The following is a 22,968-nucleotide window of genomic DNA, read 5'->3' on the forward strand; positions in this document are numbered from 1 at the left end:
GAGATGTACAATTTGGGGCATGCTCAAGCTGACTTGCCCCAAACGGTAGAGTTAGAAACATACCAGGGGATTCTATTTCAATCCCATCAAGATGGCATGTACCAATGCCATCTCACTAGTCCAAGTGATCAACTTGTATTCACAATTGATCATAATGATAGAACTAAGAGTCAAAGGGATCACATAAACAAGACTAGTGTCTGAAAATACTAAACTATAGAATAAAAAAGGGAGAGAACGATCCAACATGGGAAGCGAGATACACAGCAGACTCATAGAATGGCAGATGTCCTAAATACCACTCTGGCCTCAGAATCAGCTCTTAAGGCATGCGGATCCAGCTGAAAAGCCCATGAGAGTATTTCAGGCATGGAAAGCCAAGACACTCTGGCAAAAAAAAAAAAAAAAAAAAAAAAAAAACACCTAAATTAAAGATCTCCGTGAGTGAGATCCCAGTGGAAAGAATAGGTCATCAAAGGAGATACCTTTCTCTGAAGGGAGGAGAGAACTTCCACTTTGACTACGACCTTGTCTAAATATGATCAGAATAGGTGAACTCAAAAGGCCTTCAAAGCCTTGGCAACTCCTGACAAGAGCCTGGGGTGATTACTGATGCCATAAACAAGTTTCAATTTGTTAAGTCAACAACAGGAGTCACTGTGCACTTACTCCTCATGTAGGATCTCTGTGCTTAATGTGCTGTACATTGTGATTTAATGCTATAACTAGCACTCAAACAGTATTTTTCACTTTGTGTTTCTATGTGGGTGCAAACTGTTGAAATCTTTACTTAATATATGCTAAAATGATCTTCTGTATATAAAGAGAATTGAAAATGAATCTTGATATGAATGGAAGGGGAGAGGGAGCAGGAAAGGGAAGGTTTGCGGGTGTGAGGGAAGTTACTGGGGGGAAGCCATTGTAATCCATAAGCTGTACTTTGGAAATTTATATTCATTAAATAAAAGTTAAAAAAAAAAAAAGAAAGGTAACATATTCCAATAACTTGTTCTGCCTTCGTAATGTTCAACATATCATTTAAATATTTTTACTCACATGGACATTTGATTAACTCAGATACAGTCATAACTAATTTCTTGATTATGTAAGTTATAGGTAGTAATGGTCAAAGATTAGGAATGAAATTAATTAACCCACAAGAACTACTGGCAGTGTTAGATAATGGCTGGCTATGTACAGTTCTCATAGACAAAGGTATTAGTGGGTAACTTCTAATACCCAAGATGCTAATCTTCAACTCGGATTATTAAGAAAGATTATTCAGGCCAGCACCGTGGCTCACTTGGCTAATCCTCCGCCTGCAGCACCAGCACCCCGGGTTCTAGTCCTGGTTGGGGCACCGGTTCTGACCCAGTTGCTCCTCTTCCAGTCCAGCTCTCTGCTGTGGCCTGGGTGGGCAGTGGAGAATGGCCCAGGTGCTTGGGCCCTGAACCCGCATGGGAGACCAGGAGGAAGCACCTGGCTTCGGCAGTAGCGGCCACCTGGGGGGGGTGAACCAAAGGAAAAAGGAAGACCTTTCTCTCTGTCTCTCTCTCACTATCTAACTCTTCCTGTCAAAAAAAAAAAAAAGAAAGAAAGAAAGAAAGAAAGAAAGATTATTCAACTGACTGTATCAGTTCGGTACAGAAGGAAGACTAAACTACTCAAGATCAATTTCACATTACTTCTATACTGTAACTGCATCTTGAAGGAAGGCTGCAGGGCAGACCCTCTGAAGTTTCCTAAAAAGGAGCATCAGGATGCGTCAACTAAAGTAAGATAGCTATAGAGGTATGTAAAAACACAGCAGGAATCCTTTTCACTCTCCCAAAAAACACCTTTCCAGATCAAGGCTCAGCAAACTATTTGTGTAAAACACCAGGTATCTTAGGTCTTGTGGGTTACACCCAATCTTGGTAGCATATTAAAATCATGAAGACCATTCTTAGCTCAGAAACTGTACAAAAATAGGCCACCGGCAGCTGAATGTGGCCTGCAGGCTGCCATTTGTTAACCCAGCTGTACATATTTCCTTCTATTCAAATAAACAGGAGCTCTACTAGACACGAGATGGTGTCAGTGCCCTCTTATCTGCACTTGCTCTACAGCATGCAGCTATTAAGAAAAAACAAAGAAGACATCATATTTTCACTATCTCCACCTGTGTAAATGTTATAATAGCTACTGCATAATAGTGATTTGAAATTGCTTTTAAAATTTTAATATGATCCCTGATAATTATAAAACTTATGAAGTCATTATTTAGTATCAGATATGACAAGTTGTTTTTAATCTTTTTTCACAATTTTATTTATTATTTTTTATTTTTTGACAGGCAGAGTGGACAGTGAGAGAGAGAAAGAGATAGAGAGAAAGGTCTTCCTTTACCGCTGGTTCACCCTCCAATGGCCGCTTAGACCCGTGCACCGCGCTGATCCGAAGCCAGGAGCCAGTTTCTTCCTCCTGGTCTCCCATGCAGGTGCAGGGCCCAAGCACTTGAGGCATCCTCCACTGCACTCCTGGGCCACAGCAGAGAGCTGGACTGGAAGAGGGGCAACCAGGACAGAATCCGGTGCCCCGACTGGACTAGAACCCAGTGTGCCGGCGTCACAGGCAGAGGATTAGCCTATTGAGCCACGGCGCCGGCCTCACAACTTTATTAAGTTATATTTGGCATATTGGGGTAGGAGCTTGGCAAAACAATTAGGACACCACTTGGGACACCTACATCCCAGGTTGGAGTTCCCAGTTTTAGGTCATGACTCTACTTCCAATTGCAGATCCTGCCAGTGCACAGCTTAGATGATCCAAGTGCTTGGATACCTGCCATCCACGTGAAAGACTTAGACTGAGTTCTGGACTCCTAGCTTTGGCTTTGCCCTGGCCCACACTGGCTGTTGAAGGCATTTGGGGAATGAGCCAACAGATGGAAGATTTCTCTCTAGATGTTTATTTCTGTCTGTCTCTTCCTCTCTCTGCCTTTCAAATGAATTTCAAAATTAAATTAATTTTAAAAACCAGACCTCAATTTAAAAATAAATGCACTAAGGCATACAACATACAAGTATTATTCACCATGTTCTAATGTAAAATTCAGTAATTTTCACTGTTTATCAAGCTGTACAACCATCACCATAAATCATTTCAAAATCACCTTCATGACCCCAATATGTCCCCTCATGCACTTTTACTGTTTTACTTTACTATTTCTTCCCATCCCCATCTCAGGCAACAGTCATCTACTTTTTTATATTAAGTTTTGCTTTTTCTAGATTTTTCATATAAATGTTATCATACACCAGGTAGTTTTTCGAGCTTCTTTGCCTGAGCATAATCCATGTCATAAAAAGTGCTTATAGTTTGCTCGTCATTTTTGCTAAATAGTATGCCATGAAATATGCTGCACATTCCTTAAGTATACAATTCATTATGCTTTGACATTTGTATAAAACATCACCAGTCAGAATAATGAACCCACCAATTACTCTCCCAAAATTCAATGTGTCCCTTTCTAATTCCTCCTTCCTACCCCTCTCCTCCTACCTCTGTTCCCAAGTAAACCATTGGTCTGCTTCCTGTCACTATACATTAGCTCACATATGCCAAAATTTTATATAAATAGAATCATATAGTATGTACTACTTCTTTTCTGTCTTACACTTGGTATAATTATCTTTAAATTCACTTATATTATACCAATATATCAAGAATTTATTTCCTGTAGTGTATAAAGAATATTTTTATTTATATATTCACCTATGATGGATCTTTGGAATGTTTGCCATTTGGGGCTATTATAAACAAATCTAATATGAATATTTATTTACAAGTTTTTGCATTGACATATATTTTCATTTCTCTTGGGTAAATATTTAAAATTGGAATAGTGGGATCATATAGTAGATGAGTGTTTAACTTGTTCAGAAACTGTCTGGGGGCTGGTGCTGTGGCAGAGTTGGCTAAGCCTCTGCCTTGGCAGCAGCATCCCATATGGGCACTGATTCTAATCCCAGTTGCTCCTCTTCCAATCCAGCTTTCTGCAATGGCCTGGGAAAGCAGTGAAAGATGGCCCAAACGCTTGGGTCCTTCTACCATGTGGGAGACCTGGAAGAAGCTCCTAGCTCCTGGCTCCTGGCTTTAGATCGGCCCAGCTCGGGCCATTGCAGCCATGTGGGGAGTGAACCAGCGAATAGAAGACCTTTCTCTGTCTCTCTCTCTCTCTCTCTCTCTCTCTGTAACTCTAACCCTCAAATAAATAAATAAAATCTTACAAAAAAAAAAAAAAAAAAGGAGGGACCAGCACTGTGACATGGCAAGTAAAGCCAGCATCCTACATGGGCACCAGTTCGAGTCCAGCTGTCCAGCTCTCTGCTATGGCCTGGGAAAGCAGTAGAAGATAATTCAAGTTCTTGGGCCCCTGCACCCATTTGGGAGAACCAGAAGGAACTCCTAGCTCCTGGCTTTGGATGGGCCCAGCTCCAGCTATTGCAGCCATCTGGGGAGTGAATCAGCAGATGGAAGACCTCTCTCTCTCTCTTTGCCTATGCCTCTCTGTAGCTATGCCTTTCAAATGAATAAATAGATCTTAAAAAAAAAAAAAAAAAAAAAAAAAAGCTGTAAAATTTATTTTGCCAAAAAGGTTGCATCGATTTTTTTAAACTTTTACTTTTTTTTTTTTAAAGATTTGTTTGTTTGTTAGAGAGAGAGAGAGAGAGAGAGAGAATCTTCCAGTGGTTTACTCCGCAGATGGCTATAACAGCCAGGGCAGTGCCAGGCCAAAGCTAGGAGTCAGGAGCTTCATCTGGGTCTTTCACATGGGTAGCAGGGGCCAGAACGCTTGGGCCATCTTCTGCTGCTTTTCCCAGGCCATTAGCAGGGAGCTGGTTCAGAAGTGAAGCAGCTGGGGACGTGAATTGGCACCCATATAGGATAACGGAGTCACAGGCAGCAGCTTTACCTGCTATGCCAACACCAGTAACTAAATAACTTTTGAAAAATTTATTCAAAAGGCAGAGACTTAGAAAGAGAGAGAAAATGAGAGAGATGTCCAAGCACTGGTTCATTCCCTAAATGTCCATAACAGCCAGACGTGGGACAGGCCAAAACCAGGAGCCAGGAATTCAACCCAGGTCTACCATGTGGGTGACCTTCTGCCTTCCTAAGTGCATATTAGCAGGAAGCTGGAATTGGGAACAGAGTAAGGATCTGAACCCAAGAACCCTGATATGGAATGTGGGTATCCAAAGCAATGCTTTAACGACCACTCTAAACATTCACCACAGTTGTATTATTTAACACTCCCCAAACAGTGCATGAGTGTTCCAGGCTGTCTATGTCTCCACCAACACTTGGTATGGTCAGTGTTTTTTATTTTATTCTCCCCAATGGATGTAATTGAAATTTCCCTAATAACTAAAGATGCTGAGTCTTTTCCTGTGTTTCTCCCTCATAAGGTATGTTCAAATCTTTTGCTGATTTTTAAAACTGCATGGTGGGAAGCCGGCGCTGTGGCTTAACAGGCTAATCCTCCACCTTGCGGCGCCGGCACACCAGGTTCTAGTCCCGGTTAGGGCGCCGGATTCTATCCCGGTTCCCCCTCTTCCAGGCCAGCTCTCTGCTATGGCCCGGGAAGGCAGTGGAGGATGGCCCAGGTCCTTGGACCCTGCACCCGCATGCGAGACCAGGAGAAGCACCTGGCTCCTGCGCCAGCCGCAGCGGCCATTGGAGGGTGAACCAACGGCAAAAAGGAAGACCTTTCTCTCTGTCTCTCTCTCTCTCACTATCCACTCTGCCTGTATTAAAAAAAATGTTAAAAAAAAAAAAAAAAAACTGCATGGTGGGGCCGGCACTGTGGTGTAGCGTGTTAAAGCCCTGGCCTTCAGTGCTGGCATCCCATATGGGTGCTGGTTCTAGTCCTGGCTGCTCCTCTTCTGATCCAGCTCTCTGCTATGGCCTGGGATAGCAGTGGAAGATGGCCCAAGTCCTTGGGCCCCTGCACCCACGTGTGAGACCTGGAGGAAGCTCCTGCCTCCTGGCTTCGGATGGGCGCAACTCCAGCCGTTGCAGCCATCTGGGGAGTGAACCAGTGGATGGAAGACACCTCTCTCTCTCTCTCTCTCTCTCTCTCTCTCTCTTCCTTTCTCTATCTCTACCTCTCTCTGTAACTCTTTCAAATAAATTTTTTAAAAAACTGCATGATTTTATTGAGTTTTAAGAATACTTCACCTATTTTGGATTTATGAGATACTTGATTTGCAAATATCTTTCCCAGTCTATGAAGAAATACTGTCTTTTCAGGGCTGGCGCAGTGGCGCAGTAGGTTATTCCTCCACCTGCGGTGCCAGAATCCCATATGGGCGCCAGTTCTAGTCCCGGTTGCTCTTCTTCCAATCCAGCTCTCTGCTGTGGCCTAGGAAAGCAGTAGAAGATGGCCTAAGTGCTTGGACCCCTGCATCCACATGGGAGACCGGAAAGAAGCACCTGACTCCTGGCTTCAGATCGGTGCAGCTCCGGCTGTTGCGGCAGTTAGGGGAGTGAAGCAATGGATGGAAGACCTTTCTTTCTGTCTCTCCTTCTCACTGTCTGTAACTCTACCTCTCAAATAAATAAATAAATCTTAAAAAAAAAAAATACTATCTTTTCATTCTCTTAACAGCATCATTAAAAGATTTAGAAGCTATTAATTTTCATAAAGGATAATTTATCAATTCCTTCCATGGATCATGCTTTCCATGTTATGCCAAAGAAATCATTCCCTAACTCAATTTTTTCTTCTAGAAGTTTTATTATTTTAAGCTTTAAATTTAGTTACTTGATATATTTTAAATTAATTATTACATATGGTTTGAAGTACAGGGTAAAGTTTAACTTACTGCAGACTGGCATCCAGTTGTCTCAGTACTGTTTGTTGAAATGACCACTGGCTCTCCAATAAAAATGCCTTTGCATTTTGTTGAAAGCAGTTGTCCATGTATGTTCTGTCTTTGAGGGGTTCTCTCTTCTATTCCATTGATTGTTTTATCTCTTGTTATCCATACCACATTGTTTTAATTACCCTAGCTTTAAAAATCTTGAAATTTGGTAATTTACAATTTTGTTCTTTTTCAAAATAGCTATGGCTATTCTAGATCCTTTACATTTCCATAGAAATTTTAGAATCAGCCAATTTCTACAAAAAGGCAACCTAATCATTAAGAATGCAATGAATCTCTAGATTATGCTGATGAAAACTGCCATTTTAACAATATTGATCCATGAACAAGATACACATCATCACTTAATTTCTCTCAACTATATTTTATATTTTGAAGTATATGAATACTTAATACATTTTGTCATTTATCACTAATTATCTCATATTTTTGTTATGATTACAAATAGCACTGACTTTTTATTTCAATCTCTAATTTCTCATTGCTATTACACAGAAATACTGAATCTTGTATACTAAGCTGGATCTTCAATCTTAACTCACTTTGTTCTACTAGTAAGATTATAGAATCTGGGCCAGCGCTATGGCACAGTAAGTTCATCCTCCACCTGTGGCACTAGTATCCCATATAGGCACTGGTTCTAGTCCTGGCTGCTCCTCTTCTGATCCAGCTCTCTGCTGTGGCCTGGGAAAGCAGCAGAAGATGGCCCAAGTGCTTGGGCCCCTGCACCCACGTGGGAGACACAGAGAAAGCTCCTGGCTCCCGGCGTCTGATTGGCTCAGCTTGAGCCACTTTGGCCTTTTGGGGAGTGAACCAGCAGATATAAGACCTTTCTCTCTGTCTCTCCCTCTCACTGTCTGTAATTCTAACTCTCAAATAAATAAATAAAATCTTAAAAAAGAATCTGCAAATCATGACAGTTTCACTTCCTCGTTTCTCATATAGACCCTTCTTGTCTGTTTCTTGCCTGATGACAGAATCCTCAGATCAATGACGAACAGAAGCAATCAGAGCAGACATCCCTGTCATGTTCTTGACCTTTTGAGGAAAGCAGCATTCACTATGTGTGACGTCAGCTGTTGGTTTTTCATAGATATCCTTTATCAGTTAAACACACTGACTTCTATCCCAAGTTGATAAGATGATTTCATCAGGAATGAATGTTGGATTTTGTTAAATGCTTTTACTGCATCTACTTACATGATCATATGGCTCTTGTTTTTAGTTTGTTAATCTAACCAATCATAATGATTGTTTTTTAATAATAAACCTCGCATTCTTAATATAAACCCTATTTGGTCACTGCTATGGTATTTGAATATGGCATGTCCCCTCCAAAGTGCATGATGAAACTTGGTTGTCGTGGCGGTGTTAGGAGGTTGGGCCTTTAAGAGATGAGGAGCTCAGACCCAACGCAAGACAGTCCCTGTTTTGCTGCTTCTGCACATATGCACTCATCCTTCTGCTTCTGCTTTTCTACCAGGTTACAACACAGCACAGGCCCTTGCAACATGCTCGCAACATGCTCTTAATCTTCCCAGCCTCGAGAATCATGAGCCAAAATAAGTGTCCATTCTTTAACATCCAGTTTCAGGTATTCCGTTACAGCAACCAACAACAGGACTACAACAATCATAATATTTGTTATCCTATTTATATACTGCTGGATTCCATTTGCTAAAATCTAGTTTTGAAAGTCCACAAATAACATTGCACTGCGGTTTTGTTTGATTTTGGCATCAAGGTGATAGGGATTGTGGGAGGGGAAACCAGGTCTCTGCTCTTACAACCTAGGCAGAAGTGGTCTGCTAAGTAACTGTTATGCTATCATCTCATCTACTCCTTCCCAACCTACGAAGTACTCATCATTGCTATCATAACTTTGCTTATGGGGAATAAGGAAAAGCTGAGGTTTAGAGAGTAAACTGCACACAGAACTTTCTAATTTAGAACTAGGTGTGAATCAAGACAGGATGAAATTAAACCCATTCTCATCCTCCTACAAGCCATGATCTTTAAGTAGTAGTCCAAGAGATTTTCTTTAAACACACAGGTCGATTTCCTCTCCATTGAGAAAAAGCATTATAACTCCACAAGATCTGAGTAATCTAATCTGGAGTCCACGCCACTCACTCTGGCATTAATCAAAAAACAAAACAAAAGATGAATGAGATGAAATGTTTTCTTATACTCTGAATCAGCAACTAAATAAATTATTAACTAGTGAATACACTGAAAATATTACTTAGAAAATGACAGGCTTGATCCAGCTAGGAAGACTCTTTAAAGGATATTCCAGTCCTTGGGGCCGGTGGGTTAATGCCCTGGCCTGAAGCTCAGGCATCCCACATGGGCAGCGGTTCAAGTCCCGGCTGCTCCTCTTCCAATCCAGCTCTCTGCTATGGCCTGGGAAAGCAGTAGAAGATCGCCCAAATCCTTGGGCCCCTGCACCCATGTGGGAGACCCGGAAGAAGCTCCCGGCTCCTGAGTTCGGATTGGCGCAGCTCTGGCCGTTGTGGCCATCTAGGGAGTGAATCAATGGATGGAAGACCTCTCTCTCTCTGCCTCTCCTCTCTCTGTTTAAGTCTTCCAAATAAATAAAAATAAAAATCTTTAATAAAAATTTAAAAAAGGATATTCCAGTCCTAAAAGGCCAATCAAAATAATGATATATAATACCATTTAGGGGCCACCAGTGCTGTGGCGTAGAAAGTAAAGCCACTGCCTGCAGTGCTGGCATCCCATGTGGGCACTGGTTCGAGCCCCAGCTGCTCCACTTCCAATCCAGCTCCCTGCTAATGTGCCTGGGAAAGCAGTGGAAGATGGCCCAAGTCCTTGGACCCCTGCATCCACATGGGAGACCCAGAAGAAGCTCCTGGCTCCTGGCTTCAGACCAGCTCAGCAACAGCCGATGAGATGTGGCTATTGCAGACTGAGCCAACGAATGCAAGATCTCTCTCTCTCTCTCTCTCCCTCTCCCCCCCCCCGCCCCGTGGCTCTGCCTTTCAAATAAATAAATAAATCTTTAAAAATAACAACAATATATAACACCATTTAAAAAATGTAACTCATCTTCACAAACATACTGTGAAACAGGTATTACTATACACATCTTTACAGATGAGGAAATCTGAGACACATTAAGAAACATGCTTAAAGTCTGTCATCCTGTAAGTAGCAGAACAGGTATTCAAACTCAAGTCTCTACAACTCCAAAACAGCCCCTTAAAATGTGGTTAGTTTTTTAGATTACAGTGTTGTCCGCCCCAAAAAACAATAAGCGCTACCAAGAGTCTTTCAGATTCTAGCAGAGCTCGGTGCCAACTAAAATGGAGCTTAGCTTTGATGGTAATAATGGCAAGCAAGAGTTTCCCAGTTTCTGAGGAGATTAAACCTGTTTTACTCCCTTTCTAGAGTAGGTTTTCCTACTATAAAACCAGTTGGGGGCTGGCGCCGCGGCTCAATAGGCTAATCCTCCGCCTTGCGGCGCCGGCACACCGGGTTCTAGTCCCGGTCGGGGCGCCGGATTCTGTCCCGGTTGCCCCTCTTCCAGGCCAGCTCTCTGCTGTGGCCAGGGAGTGCAGTGGAGGATGGCCCAAGTCCTTGGGCCCTGCACCCCATGGGAGACCAGGAGAAGCACCTGGCTTCTGCCATCGGATCAGCGCAGTGCGCCAGCCGCAGCGCGCCAGCCGCAGCGGCCATTGGAGGGTGAACCAACGGCAAAAGGAAGACCTTTCTCTCTGTCTCTCTCACTGTCCACTCTGCCTGTCAAAACAAAACAAAACAAAACAAAACAAAAAAACTAGTTGGGTGCTTTTTCTATATTTCAATGCTTTGCAGTGGACACACCTAATTAGTCTGGACTACTAATGGCTAGCTATGATATAGAATGTCTCTTAAGAGCAAAAATGGGAAGAGAAAGAGGAAGAATTATAACTAGTCAAATAATTCCAATCAAGAGACAAGATTCCCTCCACTCCTGAGGTGACTGCCACGGTTAAATTATCTGTTCTGCTTCACGCTAGCCTTACAAATTTTTAGCTCTCTGGGTTTCCATGCCTTCATCTAAAATGGATGTGATAATTTTACCTTCATAGGACTAAGGATAAAAATAGTGTATATAAATAGTGCCTAGACAGGCATCTGACCCTAGTTAGGCACTCTTTAAATTTTGCAAATCAACATGTACTTTTGAGATCCTTTAGTATAAGGTGCTTATTTGTGAAAAACCTTAACATTTTTACTACTTATTTATTTTATTTAAAAAAAAAAAGCATTATAAATCTGACATTCCTGTATTTGGATCCTATAATTAGCATTGGAGACCAATTTCCAGCATCAGCTTTAAGTAGACAAGCAATTTTAAAAATACAAAGATAATCAGACACAAATGCTTAAAATAAAATAAACTACTCAACTCTACTACAGCTATATTACATGCCCACTATGTATTCAGCATTATGCAATGTTTCACAGGGAATATGCAAGATTTAGCCAGTATTCTCAATAAGCTTAAAATATTAGAGAACAAAAATAAATAAAAAAGGAATAAAAAAGGATAACTGTATACAGAGACAGCTGACCCTTGGACAATCTCAGGAATTGGGAGAGGGGTAATGTATGCGTAGAAGCACCCATCCACCCACAGCTGAAAATTCACAAATATATACATTTTGACCCCCCCCCAAACTTAACTACTCAGAGTCTCAGAGTCTGCTGTTGACCAGAAGCTTTGCTAATAACATGAACAGCCAATTATGTAGGCTTACAGTCAGTTTTGTATGTTATACATATTATATACAGTAAGAAATACGCTAGAAACATGGAAAATGACTTTTTATTGCAATAAGCAATTTATTGGCATGTCACTGGTGTTTTAAAGGGATACCTGCAACACTTGAGCAAACAGGAGGAGGCTAGGGAATTACTATAGTAACAGAGTATGTCCTATAGTTAGTTTTATGCAGTTATGATTTAATACTGCATCTTTACACTTGTTTATATTTCTATTGATTATGCCATGAACAGCCTGTGTATAAGTTTTGATAAATTTTAACTTCTTATAATAGATTTGTATATATTTTATACTAGTAAATGATAAATTATTACATATATGATGTACACTCATCACCTTTTACTTAATTTTTTTGACATTTCTAGGCTACACACTTTTAAGTTTTCAACTTGCTACAAATCTTTCAAAAATTCATCCACATACTAAAGGACCTACTCAATTTAAACCCAGGCTGTTCAAGGGTCGACTGTGAATGTGAGTGAATAGCACATAACTCTGGGAGGAGGAAATTCTCAAGTATCATTAATATTTATGAGTTTCATAAACAGAATTTTAAAAACTATCTATGTGTATATTTTGTGTCACCCCTAATGCTAGTGCCAAGAACAAGTTCAAATGATGGGTATATTATAATGTGATAAATAATTAATGAGTAACTTGTACAAAGAAGAAAAGAGGATTGTCTGATCATTTCCACCATCACTTACTGTTGCTATTTTGGTCTCGAGAAAGTTCTCCCTTTCTTCATCTACCTCAATTTCATGTCCAGTTTTAAATAATTCAAGCATTTTGGGAATGTCGCGGCCAATGGAATCTGGTTAGAAAAATTAAAAGTCCAAAATTATCACTTGTATCTGAACAAGCACCAAAAATACTCAGTCAGATGAACACGTATCACATTTGTGAAGACACAGCAAACACACTGGGGCACACAGATCTGTTTTGGTGCTGGTGTATGCATTCCTCCCGCTGAATGTAGAGATGAGACCTGCAGCTTCCAAGCAAGAATGATGATGTGGACATGACTAGGTTACGTGAGACTGGGATGCTATCTTGGGAGGAACTTCCTTACTAGCTAGAAAAAAAGCAAAGCCAGAATGTTGCAAGCTGCCACATGGAAAGGATCATGGAGCAACAAGCTGAAAGCAGCCTCAGGCTGGCTGGCAGCCAGCAACAAACTAAAGCTTTCAGTGCAGCAGCCTGCAAGGAACCGAATTCTTCCAGCAATCATATGATTCTGGAAGTAGTCCATCCCCAGGCAAGTCTCAGATAAGATCACTGCCCCAGCCAACATGGTACCTGCAGTTTTGTGAGACTGGTAATCCGAGGACTGAGCTCAGCTGTATATACATTCTTGACACACAGAAATGATGACATAATAAGCATGTGTTGTTTTTAGTCACAAAGTTTGTAGTAAGATGGTTACATCATGATAGATATAAATAAATATATGCAATGCTGATATCATACTTTAAAAAGAGATAAAAATTAAAATCTATAAAATATTTTATTATGAAAACTACTAGTACAATCTTGGAATCTTTTTTTTTTTTTATTTGACAGGTAGAGTTACAGACAGTGAGAGGGAGAGACAGAGAGAAAGGTCTTCCTTCCGTTGGTTCACCCCTCAAATGGCCACTACGGCCAGCGCACTGTGCCAATCCAAAGCCAGGAGCCAGGCGCCTCCTCCTAGTCTCCCATGCAGGTGCAGGACCCAAGCACTTGGGCCATCCTCCACTGCCTTCCTGAACCACAGCAGAGAGCTGGAATGAAAGAGGAGCAACTGGGACTACAACCCAACGCCCATATGGGATTCTGGCGCCGTAGGTGGAGGATTAGCCAAGTGAGCCACAGCGCCAGCCCACAATCTTGGAATCTTTCAAGAACTTTCTAGGGGTCAGCACTGTCGCATAGAAGGTTAAGCCTCCATCTGCAGTGCTGGCATCCCATATGAGTTGCCAGTTCGAGGCCCAGCTGCTCCACTTCTGACCCAGCTCCTGCTATGGCCTGGGAAAGCAGTAGATGGCCCAAGTCCTTGGGCCCCTGCACCCATGTGGGAAACCCGGAAGAAGCTCCTGGTTCCTGGCTTTAGATTGGCCCAGCTCCAGCTGTTGCAACCATTTGGGGAGTGAACCAAAGGAGGGAAGGTCTCTCTCTCTCTCTCTCTGTCTCTCCCTCCCTCTCTTTCTCTCCCCCTCCCCTCTCTGTATCTCTTTCAAATAAATAAATCTTTAAAAAAAGAAAAAGGAATTTCTACTACCTTTGTGCAGAATTTGTCTGACTTGCTTTACCATAAAATCAAAAAACTAGAAAGCAACAAAGATTTAGCAGTGGAAACATCATAATGAGTGATACAATCTTGAGGCAGTTCATTATGCACAGTTATAGAAATTGGTACAAGAAACATCAAGAACTAAAATTTAATTTATTGCATTCTAACGTCGCTTTGTCTTCTATTAGGGTAGAGAAAAACAGAGTAAGAATTTTCAAAACATACAAGTGACTCCAAAAATAAATTATACTCTCCTATGTTTCAGTCATTATTTAACTCAAATTTAATACACAAAATATATATGCTTAATATTCTAGTATACTATAATTTAACTTGAAAACTTTAAATTCTATGCATTGAAACTGTTAATCATTTGAAGGGTAAGGAACATAAATCAATAATGTACCACTAAAGAGATGCCACTGTCACTGTGCCTCCACCAGGTCTTCCCTCCAGGAGTCAATGTGCAGATTTCGTGACATGGCATGCACAGTGTACCCACAGCATGTGCTACTCCCAAGTTATTTTAGGACTTGTTCAGTAGGACTCAGGAGCATTTCAGCTATAAATGAAAGCAATTACCCTCGAGGAGCTTACAATCTAGTTAAGAGATAAGAGATGCATGCAAATGGAAGAATTACTGGAAAATACTAAGTTTTTCAACAGAATATAATAATAAACAGTAAGCTGCTAACAGTGGTATTCCAAAAAGATACATCGGTTAAACTACCTGTATTTAAACTTCATTATTTTTAAAGGTATATTTTTAATAAGAACAGGGGTTTGTATGCAGTGAGAGCTCAAGAATTACTCAGGGGGCCGGTGCTGTGGTGTAGTAAGTAAAACAGCCGCCTGCAGTGCCAGCATCCCAATTGGGCACTGGTTCAAGTCCCAGCTGCTCCACTTCCAATCTGGCTCTCTGCTATAACCAGGGAAAGCAGTGGAGGTCAGCCCAAGTCACTGGGCCCCTGCACCTGTGTGGGAGACCCAGAAGTTCCTGGCTCCTGACTTCAGACAGGTGCAGCTCCAGCCATTGCGGCCAATTGGGGAGTAAACCAGTGGATGGAAGACCTCTCTCTCTCTCTCTCTCTCTCTGTCTCTCCTTCTTTCTCTGTGTAACTATGACTTTCAAATAAATAAATGAATCTTTAAAAAAATTAATCAGTAACTGACCAGAACCCACACCCAAACACTGCGTTCTGACCTGACGTTACAGAAGAACTATCTATGCTTCTACCAAAGGCCACCTCTCATCTGTGCCCTGATGTGGTGGAATGAGAAGGCCATGCCAAGAAGGCTGCTGGCAAGCGAGCATCAGTTACTCAGGAATGGCTTCAAAAACCAACTGGGAAACCACCTGGCAACGGCGCATGCCTGGCAACAGGCTGTGATTGGTTAGGGCATAAACTGCCCCTTGACCAAATTGGCTGCCTCGGCTATATAAGCTGCTGTATCAACTGAAATAAACAAGTCTGCAGGCTGCTTGCCTTTGGCCTGCTTTCACCCGACTCCCGGGGTCTGTGTGGTGACTCTGCACCTCTTGCCCCACCACGCTCCTCTCAGAACAAATCCACAGCAACACCCTGAACTGACCAATGTTCACCCAGAAAGCAGCACCGCCCCGCCCTTCTCTCTACATGATCAACTTTTTCTGCTTTCTGAGATAATCTTTCTTAGCGTACAAACTTGGTATCAAATCTGCCACCCTAAAAAGGAAAAAAAAGCAAATCTCCTATGATTTCACATTAGAACATAAGTTCTTGAGGCTGGTGCTGTGGCATAGATTACAGGTAAAGCCACCATTTGCAGAACGAGCATACCATATGGGCAACAGTTCAAATCCCAGTTGCTCCTCTTCCAATCCAGCTCTCTGCTAATGTGCCTGGGAAAGCAACACAAGATGGCCCAAATACTTGGGTCCCTGTAGCCACTTGGGAGATCCAGAGGAAGTTCCCAGCTTCTGTTTTCACATCAGCCTGGCTCCGGCCATTATGGCCACTTGTGGAGTGAATCAGCAGATGGAAAATCTCTATCTCTCCCTCTCTTTCTCTCTGTAACTCTGCCTTTCAAATAAATTATATCTCTTCAAAAACAAAAAGGGCATAAATTATTTTTTTAAAAAACAATTTTTTTCTTTCTCTACTTCCTCTCATTTTCTATTATACCTAGTTCAATCAAGTTATCATTTTTATTACTCCATTGAAAAATTTTTGTCAAGCAAATCCAAGCCATTGCTCATGTTTCTCTGACCTGACCTATCAGCAGAAGTTTAGAGTGTCTCTCTTTTTCTCAAAATATTTTTCAAAATATATTTTTCTTTTATTTGAAAGTCAGAGAGAAAGAGAAAGACAGAGAAAGATCTCCCCTTCACTGGTTCCCTCTCCAAAGGCCCACCATAGCCAGGGTGGGGCACGCAGAAGCCAGGAGTTTGTACCTCATATCAGGTCTCTCACACAGGTGGCAGGAACCCAAGTACTTGAGCCATCATCTGCTGCCACCCAGAGCTGCATTAGCAGGAAGCTAGAAACAGAAGTAGAACTAGGACTTGAGCAAAGGAACTCTGATATGGGATGCAGGCGCCCCATGTAGCATCTTAAGTCACTGCACCAAATGCTCAAGTCCTTAGAATATCTTGACTTCTCCCTGGAAACAGCTGTCATTGGCTGTTCCATCCCATTCTCATTTGCTAAGCATCACCCTCACTTAGCTGACTTCCAAAGTTTGAACTACCCAGGGCTCAGTCATCTGATCTCTCATATTCTATTCATGCACATCTCCCTAAGTGACCTCATCCAGACACATGGTCTTAAATACCATTTAGCCATTTCTAATTGCTTAACATGTATCTCTGGCCACAGTCTCTCATGATTTCTAGCCACCTACCTGATTTCTCCACTAGAGGCAGGCAGGTAATTAGTAACTATGATAAATGTTTGTTTGAAGAATGAACAAATAAATGACTTCATAATTTTGAGTCTAATATCCTTGTGATGATGCAATGGTAATGAAGTAGGAAAGAATAGGACTTAAGAAGGAATGAAAAATAGTTCCACATTAAAATATTGAATTAAGGTACTGATAGAACATCAAAAAAAAAAAATAGCTTACAATTAGAAATAAGAAACTGGGGCTGGCAGCGCTGTGGCACAGTGGGTTAACACCCTGGCCTGAAGCACCAGCATCCCATATGGGCGCCAGTTCAAGACCCAGCTGCTCCACTTTTGATCCAGCTCTCTGCTATGGCCTGGGAGAGCAGTAGATGGCCCAAGTCCCTGGGCCCCTGCACCCACAGAGGAGACCTGGAAGAAGCTCCCGGCTCCTGAGTTCGGATTAGCACAGCTCCGGCCATTGTGGCCAATTGGGAAGTGAACCATCAGATGGAAGACCTCTCTCTCTCTCTCTGCCTCTCCTCTCTCTGTGTAACTCTGACTTTCAAGTAAATAAATCTTAAAAAGAAAACTTTCATGGACGTTGGTTCGAGTCCCAGCTGCTCCACTTTTGATCCAGTTCTCTGCTATGACCTTGGAAAGCACTGGAAGATGGCCCAAGTCCTTGGGCCCCTGAACCTGCATGGGAGACCGGGAAGAAGCTCCAAGATCCTGGCTTCAGATCAGCCCAGTTCCAGACGTTGCAACCATTTGAGGAGTGAACCAGCAAATGGAAGACCTCTCTTTCTCTCTTTGCCTCTGCCTCTCTGTAACTGCCTTTCAAATAAATAAATCTCAAAAAAAAAAAAAAAAAAAAAATTCTGGTTCCTTTAAAAGAAAAAAAAAAAAAAAAAGAGGAAACTTTCAGAAGGGCTGGCATTATAACACAGTGGATTAAAGCCTTGGCCTGCGGTGCCAGCTTCCCATATGAACGCCAGTTCAAGTCCCAGCTGCTCCATTTCCAATCTAGCTCCCTGCCTAATGCACCTGGGAAAGCAGCGGAGGATGACCCAAACCCTTGGGCCCCTGCACCCACATGGAAGACCTGGAAGAAGCTCCTGGATCCTGGCTGCGGATCAATTCAGCTCTGGCTGTTGAGGCCATTTGGGGAGTGAACCAGCAGATGGAAGGCCTCTCTCTCTCTTTGCCTCTCTCTGTAACTCTTTCAGATAAATAAAATAAATCTTCAAAAAAATTTTAGAAAAGATGATAGATTAGAGTTGATGCAGACTTACATTTTAAGCCAATTCCATCATAAAACAGTACAAATCAAACTTTACCTTTGTATTTTCTTTTGTCTTTCTCTTTACTTTGTATTTCTCTAGTAGCCAAGATGTTTAAGATCATTTCAGGTGCTTAATCACCTATATATTTGCAAATATATATATATTTGTTTATACATATGTTTGCAAATATATACATATTATTTTGCAAAGGCCTGATCCTGTCACCCTCTTAACTTTTTTTAAATTTTATTTATTAGAGAAGAGAAAAAGAGTATGCAGGCACGCTCTCATCTAGCAATTCATACCTCAAACACCTGAAACAGTTAAGATGGTGCTGGGCCAAAGCTGGAAGCCAGGAACAAAATCCAGATCTCTCACTTGGGTGGCAGGAACTCAAGTCACTTGAGCACCAGCAGGAAGCCAGAGTCAGGAACTGGAGCAGAGCTCCAAACCCAGACACTCCAATGCAGGACACAGACATCCCAACCAGAATCTTAACCTCTTAACCACTACAGTAAAACCTGCCCCACTGCCCTTCTTTTTAAAAATCAGGCTGGATGGCCGGCGCCGTGGCTCAACAGGCTAATCCTCCGCCTTGCGGCGCCAGCACACCGGGTTCTAGTAATGGTCGGGGCACCGGATTCTGTCCCGGTTGCCCCTCTTCCAGGCCAGCTCTCTGCTGTGGCCAGGGAGTGCAGATGCAGGATGGCCCAAATCCTTGGGCCCTGCACCCCATGGGCGACCAGGATAAGCACCTGGCTCCTGCCATCGGATCAGCGCGGTGCGCCGGCTGCAGCGCACCGGCCGTGGCGGCCATTGGAGGGTGAACCAACGGCAAAAGGAAGACCTTTCTCTCTGCCTCTCTCTCTCTCACTGTCCACTCTGCCTGTAAAAAAAAAAAAAAAATCAGGCTGGAGCTGGCCTTGTGGCGTAGTGAGTAAAGCCACTGCTTATGACGCTAGCATCCCACATGGGTGCAGGTTTGGGTCCTAGCTGTTTCACTTCCGATCCACATCCCTGCTAACGGCCCAGGCAAAGCAGCAGAAGATGGCCCATGAAAAACCCAGATGAAGCTTCTGGCTCAGCCCAGACCATTGCAGCCACCTGGGGAGTGAACCAGATAGAAGATTGTAAGGCAGCCACAAAACACACCAAACACCAGAGTAAGGAAAAGGGTATATTGGAGAATACCCAACAGACTGGAGAGAAGGGGCGAAGAAGGAAAAGAGGGAGAAGGAGAACACAAGAGAGAGACAGAGGTCAGGAGATAGAAAGGAAGAGAGCGAGCGAGCAAGGGAGAGGAAAGAGGAGCAGAGGCAAGAGAGAAGAGAGAGGAGAGGGGCTGGCACCGTGGCTCACTTGGTTAATCCTCCGCCTGCGGTGCCAGCATCCCATATGGGGGCCGGGTTCTAGTCCCGGTTGCTCCTCTTCCAGTCCAGCTCTCTGCTGTGGCCCAGGGAAGGCAGTGGAGGATGGCCCAAGTGCATGGGCCCCTGCACCTGCATGGGAGACCAGGAGGAAGCACCTGGCTTCTGATCGGTGCAGTGCCGGCTGTGAACCAACAGAAGGAAGACCTTTCTCTTGTCTCTCTCTCTCTGTCTATAGCTCTACATGTCAAATAAATATTAAAAAAAAAAAAGAGAGAGAGAGAGAGAAATAGAGAGGAGAGTAAGAGAGGAGAGCAAGAGAGAGAGCCACGTGTTCAGGAACAGGTCCTTTTGAAACTTTGCTGGAGGGCAGGAAGGGAAGCAGAAGCAGTGAATCCTATTAGGATGAGGGTGGAGCTTGACACCAGTGGTTGGGCCATGTGGCCACCTGGCTCCCAGCAATGGCGGCAGGGGCTAGAGCCTAGGATCGTGTCAGGGTGTAGATCGTGCCATAGATAAGACTGCTCCATTTTCCTAACAAAGATCTCTCTCTCTCTCTCTCTCCCCCTTCTTTCCCTCTCTGTAATTCTGCCTTTCAAATAAATAAATAAATTTTTAAAGAAAATAAAAATAACAATCAGGTTGATAGTTTTGCTAAGTTCTAAGACTTCTTTATATGTTCTGCTTTCAGGGGCTTGTTACAATAAGCAGCTACTTCAAAAATTTTATGGAAAATGAAGATAAGTTTATTTTGATGCAAAAAAATTGAAATCCATGCATACTTGTATGTGCAGCATATGTTTCTCCAATCAACAGCTTGTCTTGTCATTTTCTTAGTTCATTCCCGATGCTGATAATCTTTGTCTTTCCTCTTTTTTTTTTAATTAGTGTCACTTAAGTGTTTCAGCTGTACTGATCTTTTCAAAGAACCAGTTTTGTTTTCATTGCTTCTCTTCTATTATTTGTCCTTTCCATTCCAATGTCTTCTCTTCTGATCTTTATCATTGTATTGCTTCTACTTTGTTTGGGTTTAATTTGTTGTTTACTTCCTAGGTTCTTAAGATAAAAGCTTAGCACAATGGCTTTAAACCATTCTTCTTTCCTAATTTAGCCGTTAAAGCTTAAGATTTCCCTCTGAGAACTACTTCAACTGCATCTCACATGCTTTGATGTGTTGTGTTTTCACTGGCACTCATGGAAGGCTTTGTCTAATTTCTTCTTTGAGTTATTTACTAGCATGTGCTCTCATTTTAATGTATGTGGATATTTTTCATGATTAATGATTTCTAATTTAACTTAGTTATGAACAGAAGACATACTGTGTATGACTTCAATTCTTTTAAATAATAAATGTAAGACTTAAAGGCTTGCCTTATAACCCAGCAACTGGTGTACCATGGTAAGTGTCCAACACTAACACTTGCTATTGATGAGTGATGCACTCTATAGATACAAATTAGGCATGTTGGTTGACAGTGTTACTCAAATCTTTAATTGATTTTCTGTCTGTAAGTTCTATCAGTGACTGAGAAAAATATTAAAATCTCCAACCATATTTCATGAATAGTCTATTTCCCCTTTCAATTCTGTCAGTTTTGGCTTCCTGTATTTTGAAGCTCTCTTTTTCAGATGAGTATGTGCTATTACTATGATAGAATATCTATCTTTTTCTGTAGTAATATTCCTTGACCTAAAAGTCAATTCTGCTGGTATTGGTATCACCAGTCCACTCTATACTGATTACTGTTTTCATGACATATCTTCACCCATCATTTTGCTTTCAGCCTTTTTGTGTGTTTGAATATAAAGGTGCCTTCAATATATTCAGTTTAACTTGGACTGCTTCTGCAACAGTGGTAAACTATGCCTGTGGATGAAATGTGCAATCCATTTCCAATTAACAGAACTACTGATATGGATGAATTTAGGTCTTCAATATATGTTTTCTATTTATCTTATATTGTGTGTTTCTCTGCCCCTCCTTTACAGCAATCTTTTTTTTTTTTTTTTTTTTAAATTATAGGCCAGTGAGAGACAGAATATGTCAGACGCAGAGAGAGAACTTGAATCCACTAGTACATTCCCCAAATGCCCATAACAGCTGAGGCTGGTCCAGGCCAAAGCTGGGAGCCAGGAATTCAGTCCAGGTCTCCCACATGAGTGACAATGACCCAACTACTTGAGCCATTACCTGCTGCCTCTCAGGGTGTGCAGTAAGAGGAAGTTGGACCTTGACCTCAGAATCAGTCCTTAAGGCTTCCTGGTCTGGCTGAAAGGCCCATAAGAGTATTTTAGGCAAGAAAAGCCAAGACACTGTGGCAAAAATGTTCTACATGAAGGATGTCTGTGAGTGAGACCCCAGTGGAAAGAAGTGGCCATCAAAGAAGGATGTATTTTTCTCTGAAAGGAGGAGAGAACTTCCACTTTCCTTATGGCCTTGTCCAAATACTGACAGTGTTTGTGGACTCAAAAGGCTTCCGTAGCGTAGGCAGCTCATGTCAAGAGCATCAAATGGTCACTGACGTCATACATCAGAGTTAACAACAAGAGTCACTGTGTAATAACTCCCCATGCAGGACATCTGTCCTCAATGAGTTGTATTGAGAGTTAACTGTAAAACGAGCTGTCACACTTTTGTGTGTGTGTGTGTGTTTGTGTATGCAAATTGTTGAATCTTTACTTAGTATAGAGTTGGTCTTCTGAGTTCAAAATTAATTGAAAATTAATCTTAACAGAGAATGGGACTGGCAAGGGGAGAGGGAAGAGGAGGAGGGGTGGGAGATGGGTGGGAGGGCTGATATGGTGGGAAGAACAACTATATCCCTAAAGTTGTACTTATGAAATTCATATTTCTTTAAAAATAAATTTTAAAAAAAGTTAGTTGGAACTATAAGCAGAGCCAAGGACTAGAAACTAGGCTCTATGATATGGGTCGTGGGTGTTCCAAGCAGCATCTTAAGCTCTAGACCAAACACTCAGTCTCATCTTTTGTTTCCAGCAAAAGTCTACAGTATGTTTCTGTTCCTCTTAGTTTCATACTATCTCCTTCTGAGCTTTTTTTACTTGATTTAGAGACCACAATGCACCCATTTATCACAACCCACTTCACGTTAATACACAATACTTTTGCGTCAGCCCATTTACTCCCCTCCCCTCGTGATGCAACCATCATGCTCAAATTTGCTTCACTTCCTATAGCTCATCTTTAAAATAAAACTCACTATCAAAATTAGGGAATCATTCTAGATTCTTCCCTCCCCCTTATCCTCATAACTCAACAGCTTCTGTTAATTCCACCTCTTCAATGACCCACTCTCTTCTGTCTTCACTGCCGCCACCACATTATTTATTTTGTTATCTTTTACCTAGACTCTTGCAATAGCTTCCTCACTGCTGTCTGATGTTACCACTTCACCTTCCTCACATGGTCACTCTACCACTTACACAAT

General features: G+C 42.1%; 1 protein-coding gene across 1 annotated transcript in view; it reads right to left on the reverse strand.

Moving 5' to 3' along the window:
* Positions 1 to 22,968, reverse strand: part of MRPL1 (mitochondrial ribosomal protein L1) — a 110,501-nt gene that overhangs the window by 38,713 nt on the left and 48,820 nt on the right. Inside the window, exon 7 of the mRNA XM_062199205.1 lies at positions 12,435 to 12,541. Coding sequence (XP_062055189.1) covers positions 12,435 to 12,541 — 107 coding nt within the window. The remainder of the gene's footprint in view (positions 1 to 12,434; positions 12,542 to 22,968) is intronic.

The sequence above is a fragment of the Lepus europaeus genome, chromosome 8 (genome assembly GCF_033115175.1).
Source record: "Lepus europaeus isolate LE1 chromosome 8, mLepTim1.pri, whole genome shotgun sequence".
In the NCBI taxonomy this organism is placed as follows: Eukaryota; Metazoa; Chordata; class Mammalia; order Lagomorpha; family Leporidae; genus Lepus; species Lepus europaeus.